Here is a 21,599-nt window from a genome sequence, read left to right as displayed (position 1 = left end):
TCTTAGCTTTTTATCATGTTTGTAACAGATTATTTATGTCATAAATCTATTATAAAACAAGCCAACCATCACAATAAAACAAAAAATCTTGCTTTGTAGTAAAAATTTAGTGTAATTTACCAGGGAAATCACAGAACAACTCTTCCTGTATTGGTGCTCTTTTTGCCTCTTGTCTGTTGACTGCTGTCTCATCTGCTTCACCTTTGAGAAAGGCAAATGCTTCCTTGCTAAGCAAGGATTTTAACCAGGAGAGGAGAGCTGGGGAGAATGAGAAATGAGCAGCCATAGGGACCTGCAAAAATAACCTGTAATTGTCTTTGATGTCAAAATGCAAGGTGTTACAGAAAATCCTGCTGTCTCACACTGCTCCTTTAACTTACCCAGATATCAAAGCAATACTGATGCTGTGACAGGTTTCTTGTGCTGGTGTCTGTCTGTGGCACAGCTGAACTTTTATATCTTGTCAGTGGGGTTTTCCTCAGAGTGTATTTGATAACGAACATAAACCAGCAATATTGGATGAAACCTAAGGATTTCATAGCAGACTTATGCCAGAGTATTCATTTGGGAAATTTGGCTGAACGATCTGTCTCTAAACCAGGTCTTTGTGTGCAGTTGTCCACTTTCAATAATATAAACACAAAGGGAACAATTATATCTTAGAGTTATGCAGTGTTTATCCAGCCCAGATCCGCTGCCCAAGGTGTAGGTGTTTTAACCCACAGATGTCTGTAACTAAGGCAAACCAGTCTGGGCATAATGCCACAAAGCAGCTCTTTGGAAACAGAAACATTAAGAGACTGTCTATCTCACTACTTACCTGTCTTATCTACTACTGTGGATAAAAAACTGTTTCAAAAGATAAATTTTGCACCAGGACCACTATTAACTGGATTTGAGCTCTAGTTGATCAAAAGAAAGAGCATCTCCTGAGTTTTTAGCCTCCTTTCTGGAAGTTATTACCTAGGCTGACCTCAAAGGTGAGAGGTATGTCTGTACATCATCACAACCTAGCTGGCTTGGAACTTCAGGTAGATACATTTTTAAAGAAATTCAAAAGCAAATTAAACAGTAGCAGGTACTTTGGCTGAAAAAGAGCATGGCTATGGTTTACTGTAGCTGAAACTTCAGCGGGATCACTGGTGGTGGTACAAGGGACAGCAGTGCAAGCAAAGTTGGAAGAACAACAAGCAAAATTTTGTCTAAATTTGTAGAAAGTTTAAATAAAAGTTTGTTTGAGGTGTGGTACTTTGGAGGCTACTGAGAAAAAATTTACTTTGTGAGAGTTTGAGATTAATATTTCAGGATTCAGTGGTGAAAGAATAAGCCAAGGTTTTGGTCAGCCTCTGTGTTACACATCCAGAAGAGTAAGTCAAATAGTTTTAATCCTGGAAAGGGGGTTTGGCCCTACAAATAATAAGAAATATTTGAAGTTATTTTTCCTGGGAGGAGGAGAAGGCACATAAAGGAGGAAAAGCTGTGACCCAAGGAACTTTCTTAGAGGCTGTATAGCCATGGAGCTTTCCCTCTGTGTGTTTTTTATTTCAACTTTAAACCTCCGTTGAGTTTCCATAAGCAAGAACCTGTGTGGGAGGGAACTTCTGTACACTTGACACAAGTGCAGTGCTTTGTGTAAAACTGCTCAAGGTGGCAGGCAGGTCCTGGAGCCTTTGCTCGGTGCAAGCTGAAGGCAGATCTTGGGAGACTGACATGCACACATTAGCAGCTCCCAACATCAGCATTTCATTCCTACCATGGTATTGTACTGAGATAAAGCTTTCCATTTAATCATATTTTGATTTTTTTTAAATTTAACACGCAGCATGAGAGAATTACATACCATACAGCTGTTTTTCAAAAAGGCAGTGTCACCTTCTAAGCATCATTTCTAAAATTATCAAGAAGATAAAGGTTACTTCAACTATTGCACTAAATAGGATATCTGTGCCTAAACAATGAAAATACCTGAACATTTCTGCATAAGAATGTCATGTGATATACTGCATCATTACTGGGAAGGATTTTGAGTTTGTCATCTCCACCTTATTTGCAATCTTAAATCCTGTTATGTGTTTATTAGCTGAAATGAACAGTTTCTTTTGTGGCATTTTTCTCTTTGATTATTTTATGATACTTTAAATAACCAGAATTTTACCATAACTACAGAACTGTATTGTTCATGTTTTAATTTTTGTTCTCATTTTAATTGTTTGAAATATTTCTCTTCTTTTGGGATGACAAATGCTGAATAATTTCCTTTCTGTCTCTAATCATCCTGAGAAGGCACATTGGTACCTACAATTTCAAATACCAGTCAATAAAGGTGTGTTAAATTAATTGATTCTTAAATCAATTGCAAAATGAAAATATAATAAATTTTCAGAATAGAGTATTAGAGAAACGGAACAATTTGGCATAGAAACAAATATTGCAAAGTCTATTTCCTCAAAAGGAAGTTTAAAGATTAAAGGAGCAATTAAAAATGAAGTTCTGCTCTCTGACTGCACATGGGCAATTTCAGAGACAGTGAAACTTAATTTTAACTCTTCTGTGCTCAAGTTCCTCTAAAACAGTAACATCGACTTTTCTGTTGCATAACTGTAACTTAGTATTTAATGCTAATTTGATGTTTTCTCAGCTTTGCAGTGTTTCAGGTGGTTTTGTACTAAATTTCATGCAAAATGAGTCAAAATGGACAGGACAGAGAAATGTGATTCTGACTGTGATTTATCTGACTCCTCATCAAATTTTGACCACCAGCATTTAAAAAATGCATTGACCAAGGTTGCTAAGAATATTTTGTGCTCTTCTCTGCTTGCACATAACTGGAAAATGCACTGCTGACTGAATTTTTTAACCTTTCAGCAATATATTATGAAGTGCTAGCTGGCATGCAGTTCAGTACTTTTTTCACTGCAAGGCCCTGTAATGTAATCACAGTTGTAAAAGGAACTTGTGAGTGAAGCAACTTGATCATTCCTCACAGTGCTGCAGTGCCAAGTGGTTACAGGATAGTAAGGGAGAAGCAACACCAGGACCCCTAAGATTTATTCTTCCCAGAAACCACACAAGTTATTTAAACAAAGGTGAAGCTGCTTTAGGTGCTGGCTGCTTGCTAAGGATTATATCATAGCCAATGTTTAATTTTGCTTAAACCAAAGGTAAGCCTGTATTTTCTGTGTTTTACCGTGATGAGCCTGTTCATGAGTCTTGCTTTAGCAATGTATGGTAGTCTGGAGTTACAACTTTGCTACAGTCACTGAGGAAAAACCGGAGTCAGTGGGATACTGCTTTGATCTGATACGTTAGAAATGAGCTCTTAAAGGCAGGTTACTAAGGTTTTTAAAGGGAAACGTGGCATCCATCTGGGAGTTGCTGGTAGTGGTAAAATAAAACTTAAGAGGGCTTGAAAGTTGCAGTCGGAGCAAATCAAACTACTGAAAAGGTAAAAAACGTTTTCAGATCGTTTCACTGGTGGGTAATTGAGATGAAAAGGACGGGACTGTTTCTGAAGCTGTAATGTCTCCTGATCAGTATGCTGTGAAATCATATTAGAGTCCAGCTATTATTCTGAAACTTTTCAACTATAGAAAAAGACATGTAACATCTTTTTACTGGAGGATACTTTAGCACTAGTGGTTTTGACAGCGTTTCAGTTAACAGTTTTTTTGGAGGTTATTAAAATAATTAGACTGTGGGCTGCCATCATGTACAGCACATAGTTCTCAGGAAGCTGTTTGAAGATGCACAGTAACAGTGAATTTTTCTATTAGTGATGCCTTATAAATTGTCATATCGGTGGTAAAATATTGTCTTTTGTTAATCATACTGTCATGTTTTTAATAATAAATACTGAACTATTTATAATTGTGAAGGCTTACTTAAAAGGTCTCAAATTTACTTAAATATGTTTAAGTTCCTAATGAAATGAAATGGTGGTTTAGTTATCTGAAAAATCTCTTTTTTTTTTCTTTCTGGATTCCATTTCATTTTCCCCTACTGTATTAACTTCAAGCTGTACCCCAGCACCCTTTCCTTGGACAAATGTTATCTCTATACCATATGTCAGTTCTCTGAGAGGGCTTGGCTGGTTATAAATAATGTTGTAATATAGGGCTGTGTTTTAGTGTAAAAATGTTATTGTTGAAGTACTAACAGCTCTTCTGAACTTATTTCACTCTGTCTCACATTCTCCTCCCATCTAACAAAAAAGCAGAGTATATGAGAAAGTGAGTGCTTGATATTTTATAAACTGTTTATATAGTAAATAATTTGTTGGAAAAGTGGTTTTGTTGTTTTACTAATTGAATTTCATTGAAATAAGCTTTCAGAGTTGAAGAATATGGCATGTGTACCTGTTATGAGTTTCACTGACATATTCTGGTTTTATATAATTCTTTGCATATGTGTGAAGAAGATAATTAAGATGTTTTCATTTCTGTATGTTTATAAAGTGTGCTTAGCACAATCCCAGAAGTAGAAACTCATTGCTATAGATCATCTTTGATTGCCTCATTGTGGCTGAAAGACAGTGGCTCTTTTCTCTTCATTGCAAGTATGTAGACAAAACAATTAATCTTCATAAAGTAATTTCAGAAGCCATAACTGATCTTTTCCTGATCTGACATCCTTGCTTTGCCTTAAGATACATGTTTCCTGGTTAAACACAGGTTTTCTTTTCTGACATGAAAACATAATAAGTATCAGAATAAACATATAAAATACGTTGCTTGTTTCTACTTTTTTTTTCCAGTAAATACGTCTGAGACATCGAAAGAAGATACAATTTGTAAAAGAAGTTGCTTAAGGTTTTGAGACCACTGTTAGGTAGTAAAAAATGGACTGTTTTCCACTTCTTGTTTGCTTTTGTTTTGAGCATGGACCTGTTTCTGTAATTTGCTCTTGAAGTGCTACCTCAGTTTCATGCAAGTCAGTAGGAGCTGTTGGATAAGTTACTTTGAAATCTAAAACTGTTAAGAGTTTGAGTCTGCAAGTTTGATTTTCAGGGAAAAATACAGTCAAAATGTGAGATTCTGCTGTACACTGTCTAAAATGCTATCAAAGCATTGATACAACCATTGGCAGCAATTCAGTGAAGTCTCTTTTTGTTAGGATTGGTGCTTTTTGTTCCTTTGATCTACATATGTCAGAAAAATATATGGTGTATATTAAGGGACTAATTGCAGAATCTTTTATGTATTATCTGAAAGAATTTATTGGGAAAGAAAGGTGTTTGCCAGATGAGTTTGTGACTTTGTAAATACAGATGTGAGATACAGTTTATTCCAAACTTCTGAAAAAATTTCTTCTCAATGAATTGTCCCAGCTGAAAAGGTGAATATTCTTCCTAGAAGGTTTTGTAATTTATATCAGTATAAATTTTGTTTATAGATTTGTTTTAAAAAGTAGCAATAGGAAGAAGTGCATGATGGTTTATATCTGGATTTTAAACCTCAGGATTTAACACCGCAGAATACCAACAGCATTCTCCTTTCTTTGAATATATTGTGTGATGTTTGGAAGAAACACTCAAAAGACAATTACTGCAATATTTCACGTCTTTTTACAAAGAACATTATATTCAGGAGAGTATTGCACAATACACAGAATGGAAAATACAGGGGAATATTGCGTGATATAAAGACTAGGAACTTGTATTGTTGAAATTTGTATTTAAATGTCAATTTTTTTGCTATTTCTCTTCTGTCCATAGTCATTATGCACTTTCAGTCTTAATGATCAATCTGCTGCTGAGTTCATCTGATATACGTACACATATTTTTTTAAAATGCTCTTTGAATTATTTATTCTTTTCTTTCTGTCTCTGCTTTAGGACTATAATCTAAGGGCCACGTTGTCAATTCATGTGTAAATAAATTTTGTTGTTGTTTAAATGCACTACATGCAAAATGGGGGGGATGCTGCAGAACTTGTAATCCAGCTGGTCTCCAAGCAGCTAAATTTGAAGTTGTAAAATCACTAACACATCAGAAAGGACCAGAAGGAAATGTGCCCCTTGGCTTTTCTTTTTATAGATCTTTGAATTGGGGTTGACCCTTACTGTTCCAGTTGGTGTCTCACACAGTCGGTGTACAAACCAACCATATGGTCACAGTCCTGCCAGGTTTCAGTCAGAGCTGGCTTGGGGCTGTAGTCCTTCTAGGCTTTCTTTGGATGCAAGAGCATACTTGATACTGTGAATGAATTGCCCTTGAGCCATGCAATGACACTTCTTGTGATCCCTTTCATTACTGGATTTAGCAGGAGTGATGCTATGTTCTCTGGTGTGTTCTTTTGGACCAGTAATGAATTTTCACGTGCTTGGGTGCTCCATGTGTGTAAATTTGCTTCTGTCATGTCAGGATTGTCTTTTGCCCTGCAGTGGTCTCTAATACTGTCCCATTGACTAAGCTGCCAAGCTCCTGTCCTTGCACATTCTTGTATGTCCCCTAGCCTTGATCCATGGCATGTAATATGCACCTTGGCACCTTGGATGAAGGGTTTGCTCCAGCAGCCCCTCTTGTCATTTCAGACTTCCTGAACTGAAAGAAGAGCAAAATGTAGTAACTGTCTCCAGGCACCACACAGAGCACAGAGGAAAAGCCAGGCCAATGGTGATGCCATGTGCAGCCATGCCTTTGCTAAGTGCTGGGGGGAGGGGGCTGGGAGGAGAGAATGTCTGACATTGTTATCTCTGAATTGGATGCCTTTAGAATGTAAAGGTATCTGTAGCAGGCCGTCTTAAATCTCTAGATAATATCATAGACCCTCTCACTATGATTGTGTTGTTAATAGCTCCTGGCTCCTAGACTTGAGATGATTAGGAAGTACAGAAATTTGGAACACATCAATTGCTTTGATATTTTGTGCAGATATAAGGTAGAGCATAGTTGCTTTTTGCTGTGCTTGGTTACTCAGGTCCCAGTCTTTGTTAACTTACTTTTGTCTGGGAAAACCAAAATCAGGAGCCAGTTTCTTGTCAGACCAAATAGGAATCACTATATTTATAATAAGTACATGGAAATACCACATTGCACGCACTCATCAGGGTGTTATAGCAAGACTGCTGCAACAAGCCTGTTGAATAATTGCAAAATGCTTCCAAGTTGTGTATATTTCATAGCTGCAGGTGGCTGCTTTATGATGCTTTGGCATCAATTACTAAATTTGCAAAAACGTTCATCACAATTGCTTTTTAGTAGTTTTTCTCTAGCTTGTAACTGTTAAGCCAGGTGTTTGCATGTAATTTATGCTCATCAGTCTGCATTCCTGTGTGCAGAAATCCTTACACCATTGACACAGCAGAGAAGCACACAGACCATTTGGAGTAAATGTTACATCTAAATGATATTCAGTATAGAGACGTCCTCAGTCTGCACAATGAATGTAGCGTAATTTACATAGTGCAGGCAAATAACTGTAATGTATTATAAAATTTAATTTTACATATCAAACTAATAAAAATTTGGAGCAGGATCAAGCATTCTGCAATAGACACTCTGACAAGAGTAGAAAATCTTCTCAGTATGTCATAGCATAGATATTGAACTTGAATATTTTATGAAACCTGTATTATTCATGTAAGCACAGCATTCCAAAGATATATGCAGAGCTGTTAGATTAAAAGTAATACAAGATGAAAGTGAAAGTTTTCTAAAAGAAGTGTTATCAATAGCAGGGAATACACTAGTAGTGGTTTGGATCCCTTATTTCATTGTGCAGTAAAGGCAGGACTGGAACTGTACCCAGAGTGAGTTCATTTTAGCAATGCACCTTTAGAAATAGAAGCAGTTCCCAACTCATCTGCATGTCAAGCACCTCCCTCCTTCATAGAACTAGTTTTTGCTGAGAAGTTTACAGAAGCAGACTAACAAGATTAGCCACCTCTTGACTTTTTGTGTTAAAATTGGAAAAATAATGTATTATATCATGCAAGATATGAGATGCATAAGTGACCAAGTTTAAAACTTCCAAAACCTATGCAACAAGTATTTTGATTCTTATCCATGGGCAAAGGCAATTTTCTCTATGCCATAAAACTTTTGTTGTGTTTCATCATTCTGTTGGGTTACTGTTATATTTCTGATTGTACTTCAGAATATTAAGACTGAGGTTATTAAAGTAAATAAATTGGAGGAATCTAGTTTTCCCGGGAAACATTGTGGATATTAGTAGCATTTATATGGGGAGGCAAAAGTATTCTTTTGATCCTTCAACCTGAAAAGAAAAAATACTGATGAGACAGAAGAAAGAAGTAGAATCTGGCACTCTAAGACAGAGAGCAGTGACTTGAAAAGTACTTGGAAAAAAGACAGTCTGGTGCTTGCAGCTCAGCGAGACAAAGTTTTGGGCTTGCCTGTGGCCATGCACAAGGATTCCTACTTCATGGTCTGTGCTTTTCAAATCTGTGGAGCAAAGAAGTGTGTTTAACCAGCCATACCAATGCTATCTATCCATGACAATGTAACATTACTCTTCAAAAAAGAATTCCGCCTGCTATTTTCAATCTCTACTGTGGCTCATAGCTAAAATATTAATTTTTGTAATTTAGTCAATGGGCATTTTTCACAGTGATTATTTCTATGACTATATTCATTATTTGTCCCAACAGCCTGGCTCTCATTGCTAAATTTCAGCACCCACCATGTTGTTCAGAGCAACATGTCTTTACCAATCTGTGCCAAAACCATGAGCTTCAAAGAGGTTACTCTGAAAGCTGTATCATATGATTTCTCCTTGCCCTCCACCAGCTCTGCAGACCCAAAGAGCAAGGGCTACCTGATCTCCACAGCATGTTTAAACACCCTGGGGAATGAACAGGCTTGTGGGGGCTACAAAGTCTTAAGTTTTATTGTGATGAGTAAGATCTGTCAAGATCTGTCAGTTTCAAACTCAGCAATGTGCCTGTGGAACAGGAAGGTGAAAAATTTTTCAGAGCAATTCAGTCTCCACAGCAGGTGGAGATGGAAGAAATAATTTGCTTTTTCAGCTGTTTCTCTGAGCAGACCATGAAAAAGATGTGCACAGACTTTCCACGGGTGAATAAAGGAGCACTGAAATGAAGGGGTTAATGCAGAAGAATATTTTAGGATGTACTTTGTCAAATCTATTACTTTCTGAGAGTAAGTGATGTTACCCATTGAACTTTGTGTACCTATTTTGAAGTAAATGAAAAAGATCAGGACACTGAGTTTGAAGACAGCAAATGTTATTACATCACATGGAGACCTTGGTGGAAGAAATTTGGAGATCATTGAGAACAGTTATCATCATCCAGAAGTATAATTTCTGCCATGTGACAGCAGAATTCACTCTAGATCAGCCATAACACAGAGAACCTGTAAAGGACTGGAAGCCCTTTTTGCTCAAGGGAAACATGAAAACTTCCTGGTGAAAATCAAATTGCATTTTAAAGGACATGGGATAGAAGCTTTACCAAATGGATGAAGTCTTTAAACAATTTCAAAATATTTACATCTAATCTTACAGTTGCAAGCCTAGAGTCTGACTGCCCAGACAAGTTGTGGAGTCTCCTCATTGGAGGTATTCAAGAACTGTCTGGACACAATCCTGTGCAATGGGCTCTAGGAAGTGGGGAGGTTGGACCAGATGCTCCACTGTGGTCCTGTCCAGCTTAACTATTCTGTGGTTTCCCATACAAATTCCCTAAAAGTTATTTCTGTTTTGGAACTGCTGAGATCATACGTTCTGTAAAGTTCACTGTTCACTTTGAAGACATTTTGTGGTGAGAAGTAAGATTTTGCCAAGTCAAAAGACATTATTGTATTTTCGATAATAAGTATCTTAGTATTTAACATTTTTCTGTGGAATGCATGAAGGATTTTTTCCCTTTTTTTATTTTCTGTGAGAATTGTTATCTTCTTTTGCAGTCACCCAACCTAGCAAGGTGGCTAGAGGCACATTTCCAACTATGTGGTTAGTAGACAGTGTCATGACCTGTCTGCATTCCAACTATGTAAAGGCTATTAACATGACATCTAATTTCTAACAGTTTGCTCTAATGAAGATTTTCAGGTTGCAGCCTTTTAAAGAGAAGTCCAGTTTGCAACTGAGGAAGAGAGATTGCTTCTTCAATATGAATAGTCTTTTTATGTTAGTAAATAGTAATGACCAAGTCAGATCATTGTTCTTGGGTGAAAACTGCAAGGGAAGGCTTTGCTGTAAGTCATTCTAACTGTTGCTTCTTTTTCTCTGCTTTCAGAGGCTGGCAGCAAGAAGCTAAAAAGCACGATACAGAGAAGCACAGAAACAGGAATGGCAGCAGAGATGAGAAGTCGAATGGTTCGACAGCCAAGTCGAGAATCCACTGATGGCAGCATAAATAGCTATAGCTCCGAGGGCAAGTAAGTGGCATTAAAAATACCAGTAATGTAGGAGAAGTTTCTAAGGTAGTAGAATTTTCTTTCCCATTACTTGGGATGTCCCAAACTCTAGTTGAAGGGGATAGCCCTGTGTAAAGATTCTTCCTCTTGAAGCATTTGAAAAACTGAACTGTTTTAGGTACATAACACAAATTTCATGGAAATTGAAATCGAGACAGGACTTCTTAAGAATTCTTATTTTCTCTGTCAGCCAGTGAGGCATTTTTTCATCAAAAGACAACTAAATTAAGACTGCATTATTCAAAACAAAACACAGGAATACTTTTTCTTTGAGATATGTTTGGATTATCTAAGAGTTAAAGTTCAGATATTGTATGTGAATCCCTGTGATATGAAACTCTGTTCAGTAATACTACATAGAAAGTTTAATTTGGAGTTATTCCAAGTCTGTCTCTTATTAAGAGCTGTAAACCCAGAGCCCAGCTGCCGCATCAGCTGAAGTCAGACAGAGAGCTGTGGGGAACGGGGCAGCTGTTTTCATTCACTGCTGAAAAATTTGATATATAAGAAAGGAGAACAAAGGCAGTTCTGACACAAAAATGTGCAGAAATATTCCAGCACCCTCACAGTTCTCAGTGGGGCTCTACTGCATGTGTCAAGACATAATGGTTACTAGGGAATTCTTAGAAGATGACTCCCCAAATAAAGGGAAAAATGGAGATGGGCAAATGCACCTTTATAGACCTTTATAGATCCGGGGTGGGGGGTGTGGAAAGAGATTTGAACTTCTTTGGCTTCACCTTTTTATATGCTTACTGTGTTACCACAATTGCTACTGCATACAGTATGAGGTACAAAGAGTCAAGGCTGCTCTGGTGTCAAGAATATGTGTAAAGGTGACTCATCAGATCATCATCAGATCTTCTCACCACCCTAATTTTTTTGCAAGACTGGAACAGATTGCCCAGAGAAATTGTGGATTGGCTCATCACTGGGAGTGTTCACGGCCAAGTTAGATGGGGCTTTGAGTTACCTGATCTAGTGAAAGATGTCATTGTGCATGGCACAGGCATCAAAACGATGATTTTTAAGGTCCCTTGCAAGCCATTCTATGGTTCTATGATAATACCAAGAATTTTAAGAGCCATGTAAGTAAAACAGGGTCCATCATGATGAATTCAAAACCAAAGCAGATGAAGATCAGACAAAGAATGAGGGACAAGAGTAAAATATCCCAGTGTTTTCCCCATTATGATTCCTTGACAGGCCATTACATTTACCCCTTTAACACTCCACCCTGCCATTCTCCTTCCCTTCTCTATGCTGGAGTGTCAGTCTTACAGGGCACCAGTTACTCACCTTGGTGACAAAGGGCCCAATAAACGGAACTCTTTAGAGAGGAGCTGGGGGAGCCTGTTATCCTGGTTAGCAGTGGAGAGGAGAGGTGGGATCCCAGCAGTAAGTGTGAGGACATTTTCAGTGGAACAGCTTAATCCTCCGTTCCACCCTCATTGTGTGTAAATAGATTTGGCAGGGCTAGGGCAGCCGAGGGCTGGATGTGGAGGTCACAGCAGGAGGACAGGTCTGGATCTGGAGGACAGAAAGGTAGAGCCATAAACTGCTGATTTGAGAATCAGCCTCTGAGTAAGGCAGTGAGGAAAGCAAGCTTGAGGAGTAAAGAGTGCTTTCACCCCAGGTACCTTGTCATGTTCTTTTGCTTGACCCTTTCTGGAGTTTGATTAACTAGAATTAATACACACTAAGATGAATGTGTACTTCCAACCTTCATTATCATTTGTATAGCCAGAAGTGTGCTAGTGTGCTCTCAAGTGAATATTTTTGATCTTGGTAGTCAACCTGTGGTAAAAGTTAATGCATTTTGGGAAAAAAAGCCAATGAAACAAGCAAGATACTTCTCATAGCAGTGGAATGAGTGAAAGGATAGTGCTCTGGGGAGAGAAGCAGATTATATCTTGGTGTGAACTGGAGATCTTGAGATTCTTTTCCTCCTCCATGTAAAGAAATTATATTAAAAAAAAAAAGATAATTTAAAACTAAATTTCTGTGAAAAATCTTACCTTTTGGTAAATAAAGAGTTTTCTAAAGCAAAATGCTGTGCCAAGGGAATGGCATGAAGCTGAATCAGGGGAGATTTGGAGTTGTTCTGCCCAGAGAATGGTCACAGCATCAAGCCTGATAGAGTTCAAGAAGTGTTTGGACAATGCTCTCAGGCACTTGGTGAGATTTTTGCGGCTGTCCTGTGCAGGGCCAGGAGTTGGACTTCGATGATTTTGTTGTGGGTCCCTTCCATCTCAGGCAATTCTATGATATTTTCTGACTGGCTTCAGTCACAGAAAGTCAATAAGTTTATGCAGTTATAGAAAGAACAGTTAGTCTTCAAGAGAGGAATGGACTTTTTCTATGCAACCACTGGTTTTGCAAAGAACTGTGAATTGAATGGCTGAAGTGCACAAGCCTGGTGTGCAGAAATCAAAGCTTTTAACACTAGATGCTTTTGTTTTTATTAGGAAGTTTTTTATTATTTTTGCAGTCTAATAGGGAATTTCCATTGAGGAAGAAGAAGATACAGAGTGCTGGATGGCCTGCTGGGGAATATGTTGTCTAGACTTGGTTCAGAGTCTGTTCTTTTATTTCTCATAATTGTTAATAGGAAGTCAAAGCTGAGTCTTCCCATCACAGATCACTCTTTCTCTCTTTTTGTTTTTCTTTTATTGTTTGGAGACTGTATATCTATTTAAAAAAATAATGGACACTATGCAATATAAGAAAGCAGCTTGGCAAAGTACACATTATAGCACCATAGAATAGTTTGAGTTGGGTGGGGCCTGTAAGTCATTTAGTTTTACCCCCTGCCCTGGGCAGGGCCATCTTCAACTAGACCATGCTGCTCAAAGCCCTGTCTTACCTGGCCTTGAATGTTTTGATATACACTATGCTGATGTGCTATGGTTCAGTTGGTATCGTGAGAGAAGGGCAGGTAGCAATTGTAGATCCAGGTTTTTCTGCCAGAATATATTGGCTAGAGAGTGGCCTTAGGTTTAGCTCTAATCACCACTCCTGCTACTACCTGCCAGTTTACTGCTTCATTAAACAGCTGCAGCAATCAGATTAATTCAGTGTATACATCTGTTTTCCCTATTTGTTCTAACTGATGCAGATGGGGTTTGGATCTATGTAAATCACACACTCACTTATGAAGAATAGGCTATTAAATGTCATTAAGCTTTTAATGTTTTCTCATACAAGGTCATTCTTAGTCTGTTTACCTATCAGACTTCACTGTTCCTGGAGACCTCCTTAGCAAGACCTATTTTATGGACTGCTTCAAGTTGATATGCAGAATTTCTCTAGGCTGCTTTGGGGTCCATGGGAAATATATAATTCTTGATGCTGCAGAATGATTTTGGTTGTGCATCCGGAGCTACTTGCTTTGTATCAGTAACACTTTTGAGGTAAATACTGCAGGATGACAGAAATTAATCCTGTTCTTATGCTTAACCAGCTTCTATTTTGTTTCAGCTTAATATTTCCTGGAGTACGGCTGGGCGCTGACAGTCAGTTCAGTGATTTCCTTGATGGATTGGGACCTGCACAGTTAGTAGGTCGACAAACACTAGCAACCCCTGCCATGGGTAAGAATTATTGTTCTCTTCTGTTAAATGAATAATAAGACAATTAACTAATGCACGCACTGCCAGACTACAGCACCAAAAGGACTTTTACCAAGTGTCTCCCTTCATTGTCAACATGAAGGTCCTATCTTCAGTCACTTCAGTCACAGCATCCGAAGTGGGGTGAGAAACAGTATTTGCTCCATTTAAGGTATTGGCTAATCTTATTTGCAATTTGAAGATAAGGATTTTACTTCTCCCACAAAATTATTGTGGCTTCTCCAATCGTAGCTCTCTGCAAAATCTCAGCTGTTCAGAGTTAGTATTTACTTGACACAGGTTATATTGGATGTGACAGAGGGTTTCTGGCCAAACTGCCCTTTTCCAAGCTTAGTTCATCTAACTCCAGAAAGTGAAACTTCTGGAAACATCTGCAATGCCCAATAATCAGTCACTGATAAAGCCAGTGCTTGTCATGAGAGACACAAAGTTTCTACAGCAGCTGCTGGGGACTGTCTGTCATCTTCTCTATTTTCCAGACCAGTCTGTAATTTCCTTTAGCTGCATTAGCTGTAGCTTGTTTATGAACAGAGTATGAATTTATAAGAAGTGCAAGAGTGCAGAACTGTGTAAGTATCTTTTGAAAGATTTGTTGTCAGGGGTTTTTTGGTTTTTTTTTATTATATATGGGAAGTTCTTAGACGTGCTTTAGGATACTAATTATGGAGTCTTTGATCTACTATTGTAATAATACTTCTTCTGCTGGAAATTATAAATGGCCAATGCTTCAATACAACTGTCTTGGGAAAACCAGCTTTAGGAAGGGCTACTTAGACACATCTGAAAAAGGAGAGAGAAACAGAAAAAAAAATTGCAAAATACAGTGTTCCAAACTCATCAGCAGAAGGCAAACTATCTTCAGAATGCTCTGAGGACTCTCTAGGCAAAACTTGCTGTATAAATCCTAATGACTGCTACTAAAAGCATTCATAAACAGCAAAATTATTAAATTAACATTTTTATTATTTTGGAAGAACATGTATTAGTGAGATTATTTTTCCAATAAATACCTAAATGGCTTTATTGGTATGCATATAAGGGTCTACATTTCTTCTGTTTCTTTATTTTAATCTTTTTTGAGACTAAAGATTTTTCTGCAGATAACTTGAGTAAAATGTTTATTCTGACATTTTTAGAACTTTATCTACTATAGGTTCATTTCTTTGGCCTCCAAAAAGCACTCCACAGTGTTTTTTAACAGTTTTTAGAAGACCTGCTCTGTGGTATCCTTTCACTAGTGATGATTTGAAAATGTTTGGATTATTGCCTCCCCCTTCTGGCTACCTGTTGCATGTTTTATTTTGGATATGCAATACAGAGATGTGCTCTTAAAAAGGCTTGTTGGAATTTTTCTCTGAACTATTTTTAGTGCAAAACATGGCTGTGTTTGTTCAAGCAAAGTATAATTGATAAAAAAAAAATTGTTGCTGTTCTGTTGTACCTCACATACCAAGGTATAAACACTGCTTTAATATGCTCTTAGAGAAACGTGAAAATCTCATGCCCAATTACTTTCAAAATGCTGTGTCTCTAAATCCGGACTGCAAATTCTATAGTTCAAGATCATCTATTTGTGAATTTGGATTTTTAGACAATCAGAGCTTACATATCAAATATATACGTACTCACGTGTTTCATGGATGTAGTTCATTAATTTGCTCAAGTGTCATGTAGCTGCTCATGTCATATTGTGCATTCTAAATGGCCTATTTTAGTCTCTTTTAATCTAAGTTAGATTTCTACTCAGCTGATTCCATGATATATGAAACCATAGAGATATCATGTTTTGAGCAGCAACACAGGCTTTACTGCCCTTGTATTTTATTGATCTAGATCAGAACAGTGTTTGGTCTCAAAGTAAGCAGTTCCTTTTTCTGTAGGAAATGTCATTTGTCAAAACTCAGGCAAGGACACAAGTTTGACTATTTAAAAATGAAAGCACTTTCTTTTTTTAACATGTTGTGACATTTTAGTCACACCAAAAATGTGTGTGGAATATTGATAAAAGTGGGAAAATTGTCACCTGTGTGGCTGGTGGAGACTTTTGAAAAAAAAATACCTCTTTTTAGCTGGTATGAACTGTATACCAAGAGAGGGCACCATGCTCCCTAAGTATATTTTATTTAAGGATGGAGAAGCTAAAGGGATCATCAGGAGACACAACAAGCACAGTAAGGCAGAATAATATCAAACTAGTCTTTCTCACTTGCATACCTTATCTCCTGTGGCATACTGCTTCTCTAAAATGTGGACTTCTTTCTTCTCCCTCTCAGGTGACATCCAGATTGGAATGGTGGATAAAAAAGGCCAGTTAGAAGTAGAAGTCATTAGAGCCCGTGGCCTCACACAAAAACCTGGCTCCAAATCTACCCCAGGTATGGAAAAAAACCTGTCCACAATAGTGCTTCAAGAAGGCAGCAGCTTGTGCTAGTGTTACTGTCAATGTCAATAATCTGCATGATGTATATTGTAATAATATTTTATCATTTTATAAGGACATCTGTTGAAGTTTTAGTTACTTATAGAAACAACTATTAGAAGAGATTTTGAATCAATACGCAACCACTGCTTATTGTATCACCTGGAACAGTTCTTCATGTAACAGTTAGTGAAAATGGTACTTTGCAATCTCCTTAGGAGCTAGAGATAAAAGAGCAATTCATGTCTTGGTCATTGGAATGGCATAGTTTTAAATATTCCTTTTGCTTTGAACTATCTCTGACCCCTAAGCATTTATAGAGACTCCAGAATAGCTGTCAGTGACAGCTAATTCCTGGAAAAATAAAATGTTTTTAAAATGACAGACATGAAGTGTAATTGTTGTTAGTAACATCTTAGATCATTACATTCAAAGTTTATAAAAATCAAATTGATTTCTTGTGGGCTGTGTCATCTGTTTTATGAATATAATTGTATGCAGATTATACAATTGTGAAGATAAAATGAAAATAATGTGTCATTTTCTTTCTAATCTGCTTCCTTTTATGGCATTTGTCCTCCATTTCAGATCTGCACTGTAAGTCCAAACATAACATTCTTGATGTTCTGTTTGCAGCTCCGTATGTCAAAGTGTATTTACTGGAAAATGGAGCATGTATAGCTAAGAAGAAGACAAGAATTGCAAGGAAGACGCTTGATCCTCTGTACCAACAGACGTTGGTTTTTGAGGAAAGTCCACAGGGTAAAGTCCTTCAGGTCAGTTTCTTCTTAAACCCATTTTAGGCTGTCACTTGGGGAACAACTTGCATGTTTACTTAAATTTAACCAGTATGTGTAAATCCATTCCAACTCACTAAGCATTTAATTTTATAAATACCATTAAACACATCCTTGTGGCTTGTGGTTCAGACTTGCAAAATGTCTTGTTGCATGAAACATTTCTCTGTTGTTGACTTTGCTCTTGTCCTGCCATGAGGTTTTCCCATGAAAGGGAAGCAGTCATTCACTCTTGAGAATAGCATTTTCCTTATGCTAACACATAAAATAGCAAGAGTGAACATACATAAGCATGGGTTTAAGTATATAACCCTGTATAAGCATGGATTTGGGGACAATCATGAACCTTTATTTTATGTTCTTCCAGGTAATAGTTTGGGGAGACTATGGCCGAATGGACCACAAATGCTTCATGGGAGTTGCCCAGATCCTTCTGGAGGAACTGGATCTGTCCAGTGTGGTAATAGGCTGGTATAAATTATTTCCACCCTCATCGCTAGTGGATCCAACATTGACTCCCCTGACACGTAGGGCTTCCCAGTCATCTCTGGAAAGTTCAACTGGGCCTCCCTGCATTAGATCATAGTAGCAGGTGCTGTCTATTCAAAACATCACCCAGGATAACAATTGGAACTAGATATTCACATGATCAAGAAATACTGTTGGAGAGAGACAATCACTTCCGTTTTTGCTCGTAGTAGTAATCCAAATATATGTCTGTCTGTTGAGAGATGGCTTAAATTGACAGAACAAAGGTATATCACATACAGCTAATCTATTAGCAGCTATCACTGATGCTTATAATGATTAAAAAAAAAGAAAAAAAAAAAAGGAAAGGAAAAAGAAAAAAGAAAAGAGAGGGACCTTTAGATTCGACCTAAGTCAAAGATGACCCAAACTGGAAGCTCTCACTCTGTTAACAATGTTGTATTTTTCACATTTTGAGAGAGCCCTCAAGCAGTGTTACCTTCCTGGTGTTTCAGCAGTTTTTCTGTACTTGTCACTAACACTAGTTTTTTGCCATGTGATTCTGCTAGTTTTGTAGAAGTCCTCACAATGCTAACAGAGACCCTTCCTTTCTTTTTCTAAACCAAACAAAAAAGGGCTGAAGCATATCTCTGTAAGCATCGTTAAAGTGTTCAAAAGCCACAGTTACAATTCCAGCGAGTTCAAATCGTTTCTCAGTTCTGGTACTTACAAGTCTTTCATGTGGGAACCCAGAACAAATGACCAATCTAAGTTATATTCTTAAAAATAAAAGTCATCACAGTGCCACTTTTTCTTTGTAAAAAGCAGATATGTTTGCATTATATATATATAAAATAACTTTTCTGTTTATGATGTTTTGCATGGAAGAATTTTGAAGAATTCTGCAACTACTGCTGGGGACTGGTATAAAGCAGCTTTAGTCTTAATTTTGACATTGAATATGTTACTGGTAATGCAATTTTCCTCCTAGAAATGGAGAGGAAATACTTACGTTTCTGTGTATAAATGTATATTTAACTTCCCAAAATGTTGACCAGGAATGAATTGAGCATATGACACTTTCAGCTGTACCCAGGCTTCTCTGATGTGTGTCGCTTCAGACGCACCTGTCTGCCCTGGATAGAGCATGGTATGAGTTGTTCAATGTTTCACTGGAAATTCCAGTTGAAATATTCTGCACTTACTAATGTTTTTATCAAATTTTAGTTTACATTTCTTTGAGATTGATGCAAGCACAAGGCTTGATTTTTTAACGCAAGATATCTTACTTTTTGGAGAAAAAAAAATCAAATTTCAATTTGCTTTTTATTCATTTGAGTTCTTCTTGGCCTTGAAATCCCTTGTGATATTCTGTAAATGTGCGAAGAACTGCAGATTCCTGCAGGTGCATTGATATGTTCCCCTCCTTTTACAGGCCATTCAATTTTGTGATCACACAAATAGAGCAGCATGACTTGGAACTGTTCAAAGCTGCATGCACGTTTTGTAAAAAGAGATGAAAAAGGTTATTTAATAATGTATGTTAGTTCCACATAGGCCAGCTTGTATGTTGCATGTACTTGTACAGTTTGCTCGTAATTACTATACTGAAGTAACCAAGAAATCTAAGCCATCCATTTTTCTTATAGACATTTTGCAGGTTTTAGCCAGGCTAGGTCTGTGGGTCTGGTGCTAAATGTCTATAGATGGACTTTATTTTTTACCCTATGGAAAACGTGATGTAGTACGGACCAAATTCCTTCTAATAACTATTTTGGTGTAGATTCCTACTGTGGGGCTGTAACACATGTAGAAACTGTGTACACACTAGGTTTTAATTCATAGACATACTGCCTGCACCAAGTGAACTATTTATTATTACTCAACACATGGGAATTATTCTGCCCATCTTTCCATAGGGCACAGATTGGTTACTGCTCGACCTGCTGAGCAGGAAGAACTCAAGCATTGGTGCACTACTACTAGATCCTGTTCTGTCTTAGTGGCCAAAAACCAACTAGCTATAATTCGATAGTATCTTTCTATTTTGACCACTTGTCTTAACACTCCCCTGTGCTTTTAAATGAACTTCCAACTCATGTTATGTAAACATGTTTAATAAAATTTCCTTTTCATGTCCAGTGTAGTAGTTGTGCTCTCTGTATGTTCTGAGGTTCATCTGTGATTCTGCTTGCTGCAGGACTGTGTGATACGTGTTAAGGAGCAGTAAAATAAGTAATTTCTATGGTTCTTTTGATTGCTGTAATAGTGTATGTTGAAATCTGGGGCCAAAAACTGAGGCCTGGTGAAAGTCATGTTTGGTTGGTTTCCTTTTCCCTGAGAAAGCAGCCAAATTGTGCTCTCATTTGTTGAAACAGGCAAATTGAAGTAAAAAAAAAATAGCAGAATTATTATCTGTTTAAATCAAATTAGTTTGTTGGAGAGGAATGATGCTGTGACTGCTTGTGGTAGGGCAGCGGGGCTCCACTTGGCATGTGCTGAGCCTTTAAGATACGAGAACAACTGCTGACCTTTGGCACTTTTTAAACCCATGAACATGCCCTTGTATTGTGATGTTGTTATGAACAATGCTTTATAGAAATTTACCTGAGAGCAGAATTTGGCACTAAAATTTTGCTAGAGAAGCAAAGATTATGTACTTTTTTTTTTAGTTTTCCATGTCCCACAGATATCTGATCACAATTTAAAAATAACATAAAGACAGTATTGCCTCACTTTGAACACTTTTGTTTATTACTTTATTTAACTGAATACATGATTAAGATACTGAAAAAATAACTAATTAAACATGGTAAATCTCTGAAAAAAGGCATGTTATTCTGTGTGGTGGGAATGATCTGTTTAAATACAGAATTTTTCATGCTGTTACGAAAAGCCCTCAACTTTATTAAGCTCATTATTTTGAACATTGTGTCCAATACTAGGGTATCTTTTCTGATCCTGAGAAATAAATAAAGTCCAGAATTTCTGATCTCCCCTTAGAGGACAGAAAATATGGCAGCAAAAGAACATGCTAAACTATTTCATTTATGGTGTTTCTGATGAACGGGGATCATAAATGCCAAGATTTCAGGAATGAGGGAGTAGAGCGTGCTAGGTCAGATAAGTTGTGTGCTGAACTCCTTTCCCAGGGACTGCTGCCTTTTAAAAACTCCTTGCTGAGTGTTAGGATTATAATACATAAATAAATCAGCTGAAGTTCCCTCTTGGTTTTTCCTTAGGAATGCAGTACTGCCTTATACATATATGTCATGCAGGGAAAAAGCAAAGATTATTAAACTCATAATACCTGTCATATAATCAGATAGTTTCTTTGCGATGAGTAAATGTTCTAAATTTTATATTTAAATGCAGATTTATGTTCCTCTTTGTGGCCCTCTTTGGAGGAAAAAGCTTTTGGCCTTAACCTTTGTGTTAGAGAGGCATCAGAACTGCAGTGAGTGGATAGGAAAAATCAGAGTTTTATGACCACACGCTTTCATAATTCACAGAGAAATTACATGTACAGTTTGGCTGCCTGTTTTCTCAGAAGTCAGGTTCAGCCCAGGTATGATATGGTATACACAGAAGACAAGTTCAGAGAGGGCTTTCAGTGGCTATTCTGTGTCCTCCAAAATTTTACTAACAGCCTGTAACTTCTCTTCTGTGAAGTTGTCTGCAGCTCCTGTGCATCATTTACTTCCCTATCTACAGCCCATTTAACTCAAGGAAAAAGAGTTATGGGAGTTTTACTCTTCTTTTGCCTTAAATGAAGAAAGTCATGACAGTCTTCCTTTAAAGCTTCAAACACTCATTTCATCATACCCTACTATAATTCTGCAAGCATAGCCGAAAGCAATCTGCAAGAAAGTTTACAGCT

The 21,599-nt window shown here is 37.4% G+C and overlaps 1 protein-coding gene across 50 annotated transcripts in view; it reads left to right on the top strand.

Annotated features, from left to right (window-relative positions):
* RIMS1 (regulating synaptic membrane exocytosis 1) overlaps positions 1-19,860 on the top strand; it is a 311,085-nt gene extending 291,225 nt beyond the window's left edge. For all 50 annotated transcript variants that reach the window (XM_088162186.1, XM_088162183.1, XM_088162189.1 and 47 more), the window contains 5 exons: positions 10,223-10,364; positions 13,884-13,996; positions 16,309-16,410; positions 17,091-17,230; positions 17,619-19,860. In XM_088162186.1, coding sequence (XP_088018312.1) covers positions 10,223-10,364; positions 13,884-13,996; positions 16,309-16,410; positions 17,091-17,230; positions 17,619-17,837 — 716 coding nt within the window. In that variant the 3' untranslated portion in view covers positions 17,838-19,860. The remainder of the gene's footprint in view (positions 1-10,222; positions 10,365-13,883; positions 13,997-16,308; positions 16,411-17,090; positions 17,231-17,618) is intronic.
* Positions 19,861-21,599: the final 1,739 nt, after the last annotated feature.

Source organism: Sturnus vulgaris, chromosome 3 (genome assembly GCF_052056855.1).
Source record: "Sturnus vulgaris isolate bStuVul1 chromosome 3, bStuVul1.hap1, whole genome shotgun sequence".
In the NCBI taxonomy this organism is placed as follows: Eukaryota; Metazoa; Chordata; class Aves; order Passeriformes; family Sturnidae; genus Sturnus; species Sturnus vulgaris.
The sequence above is the reverse complement of the archived record's forward strand: the minus strand, read 5'-3'. Positions and strand labels throughout refer to the sequence as shown.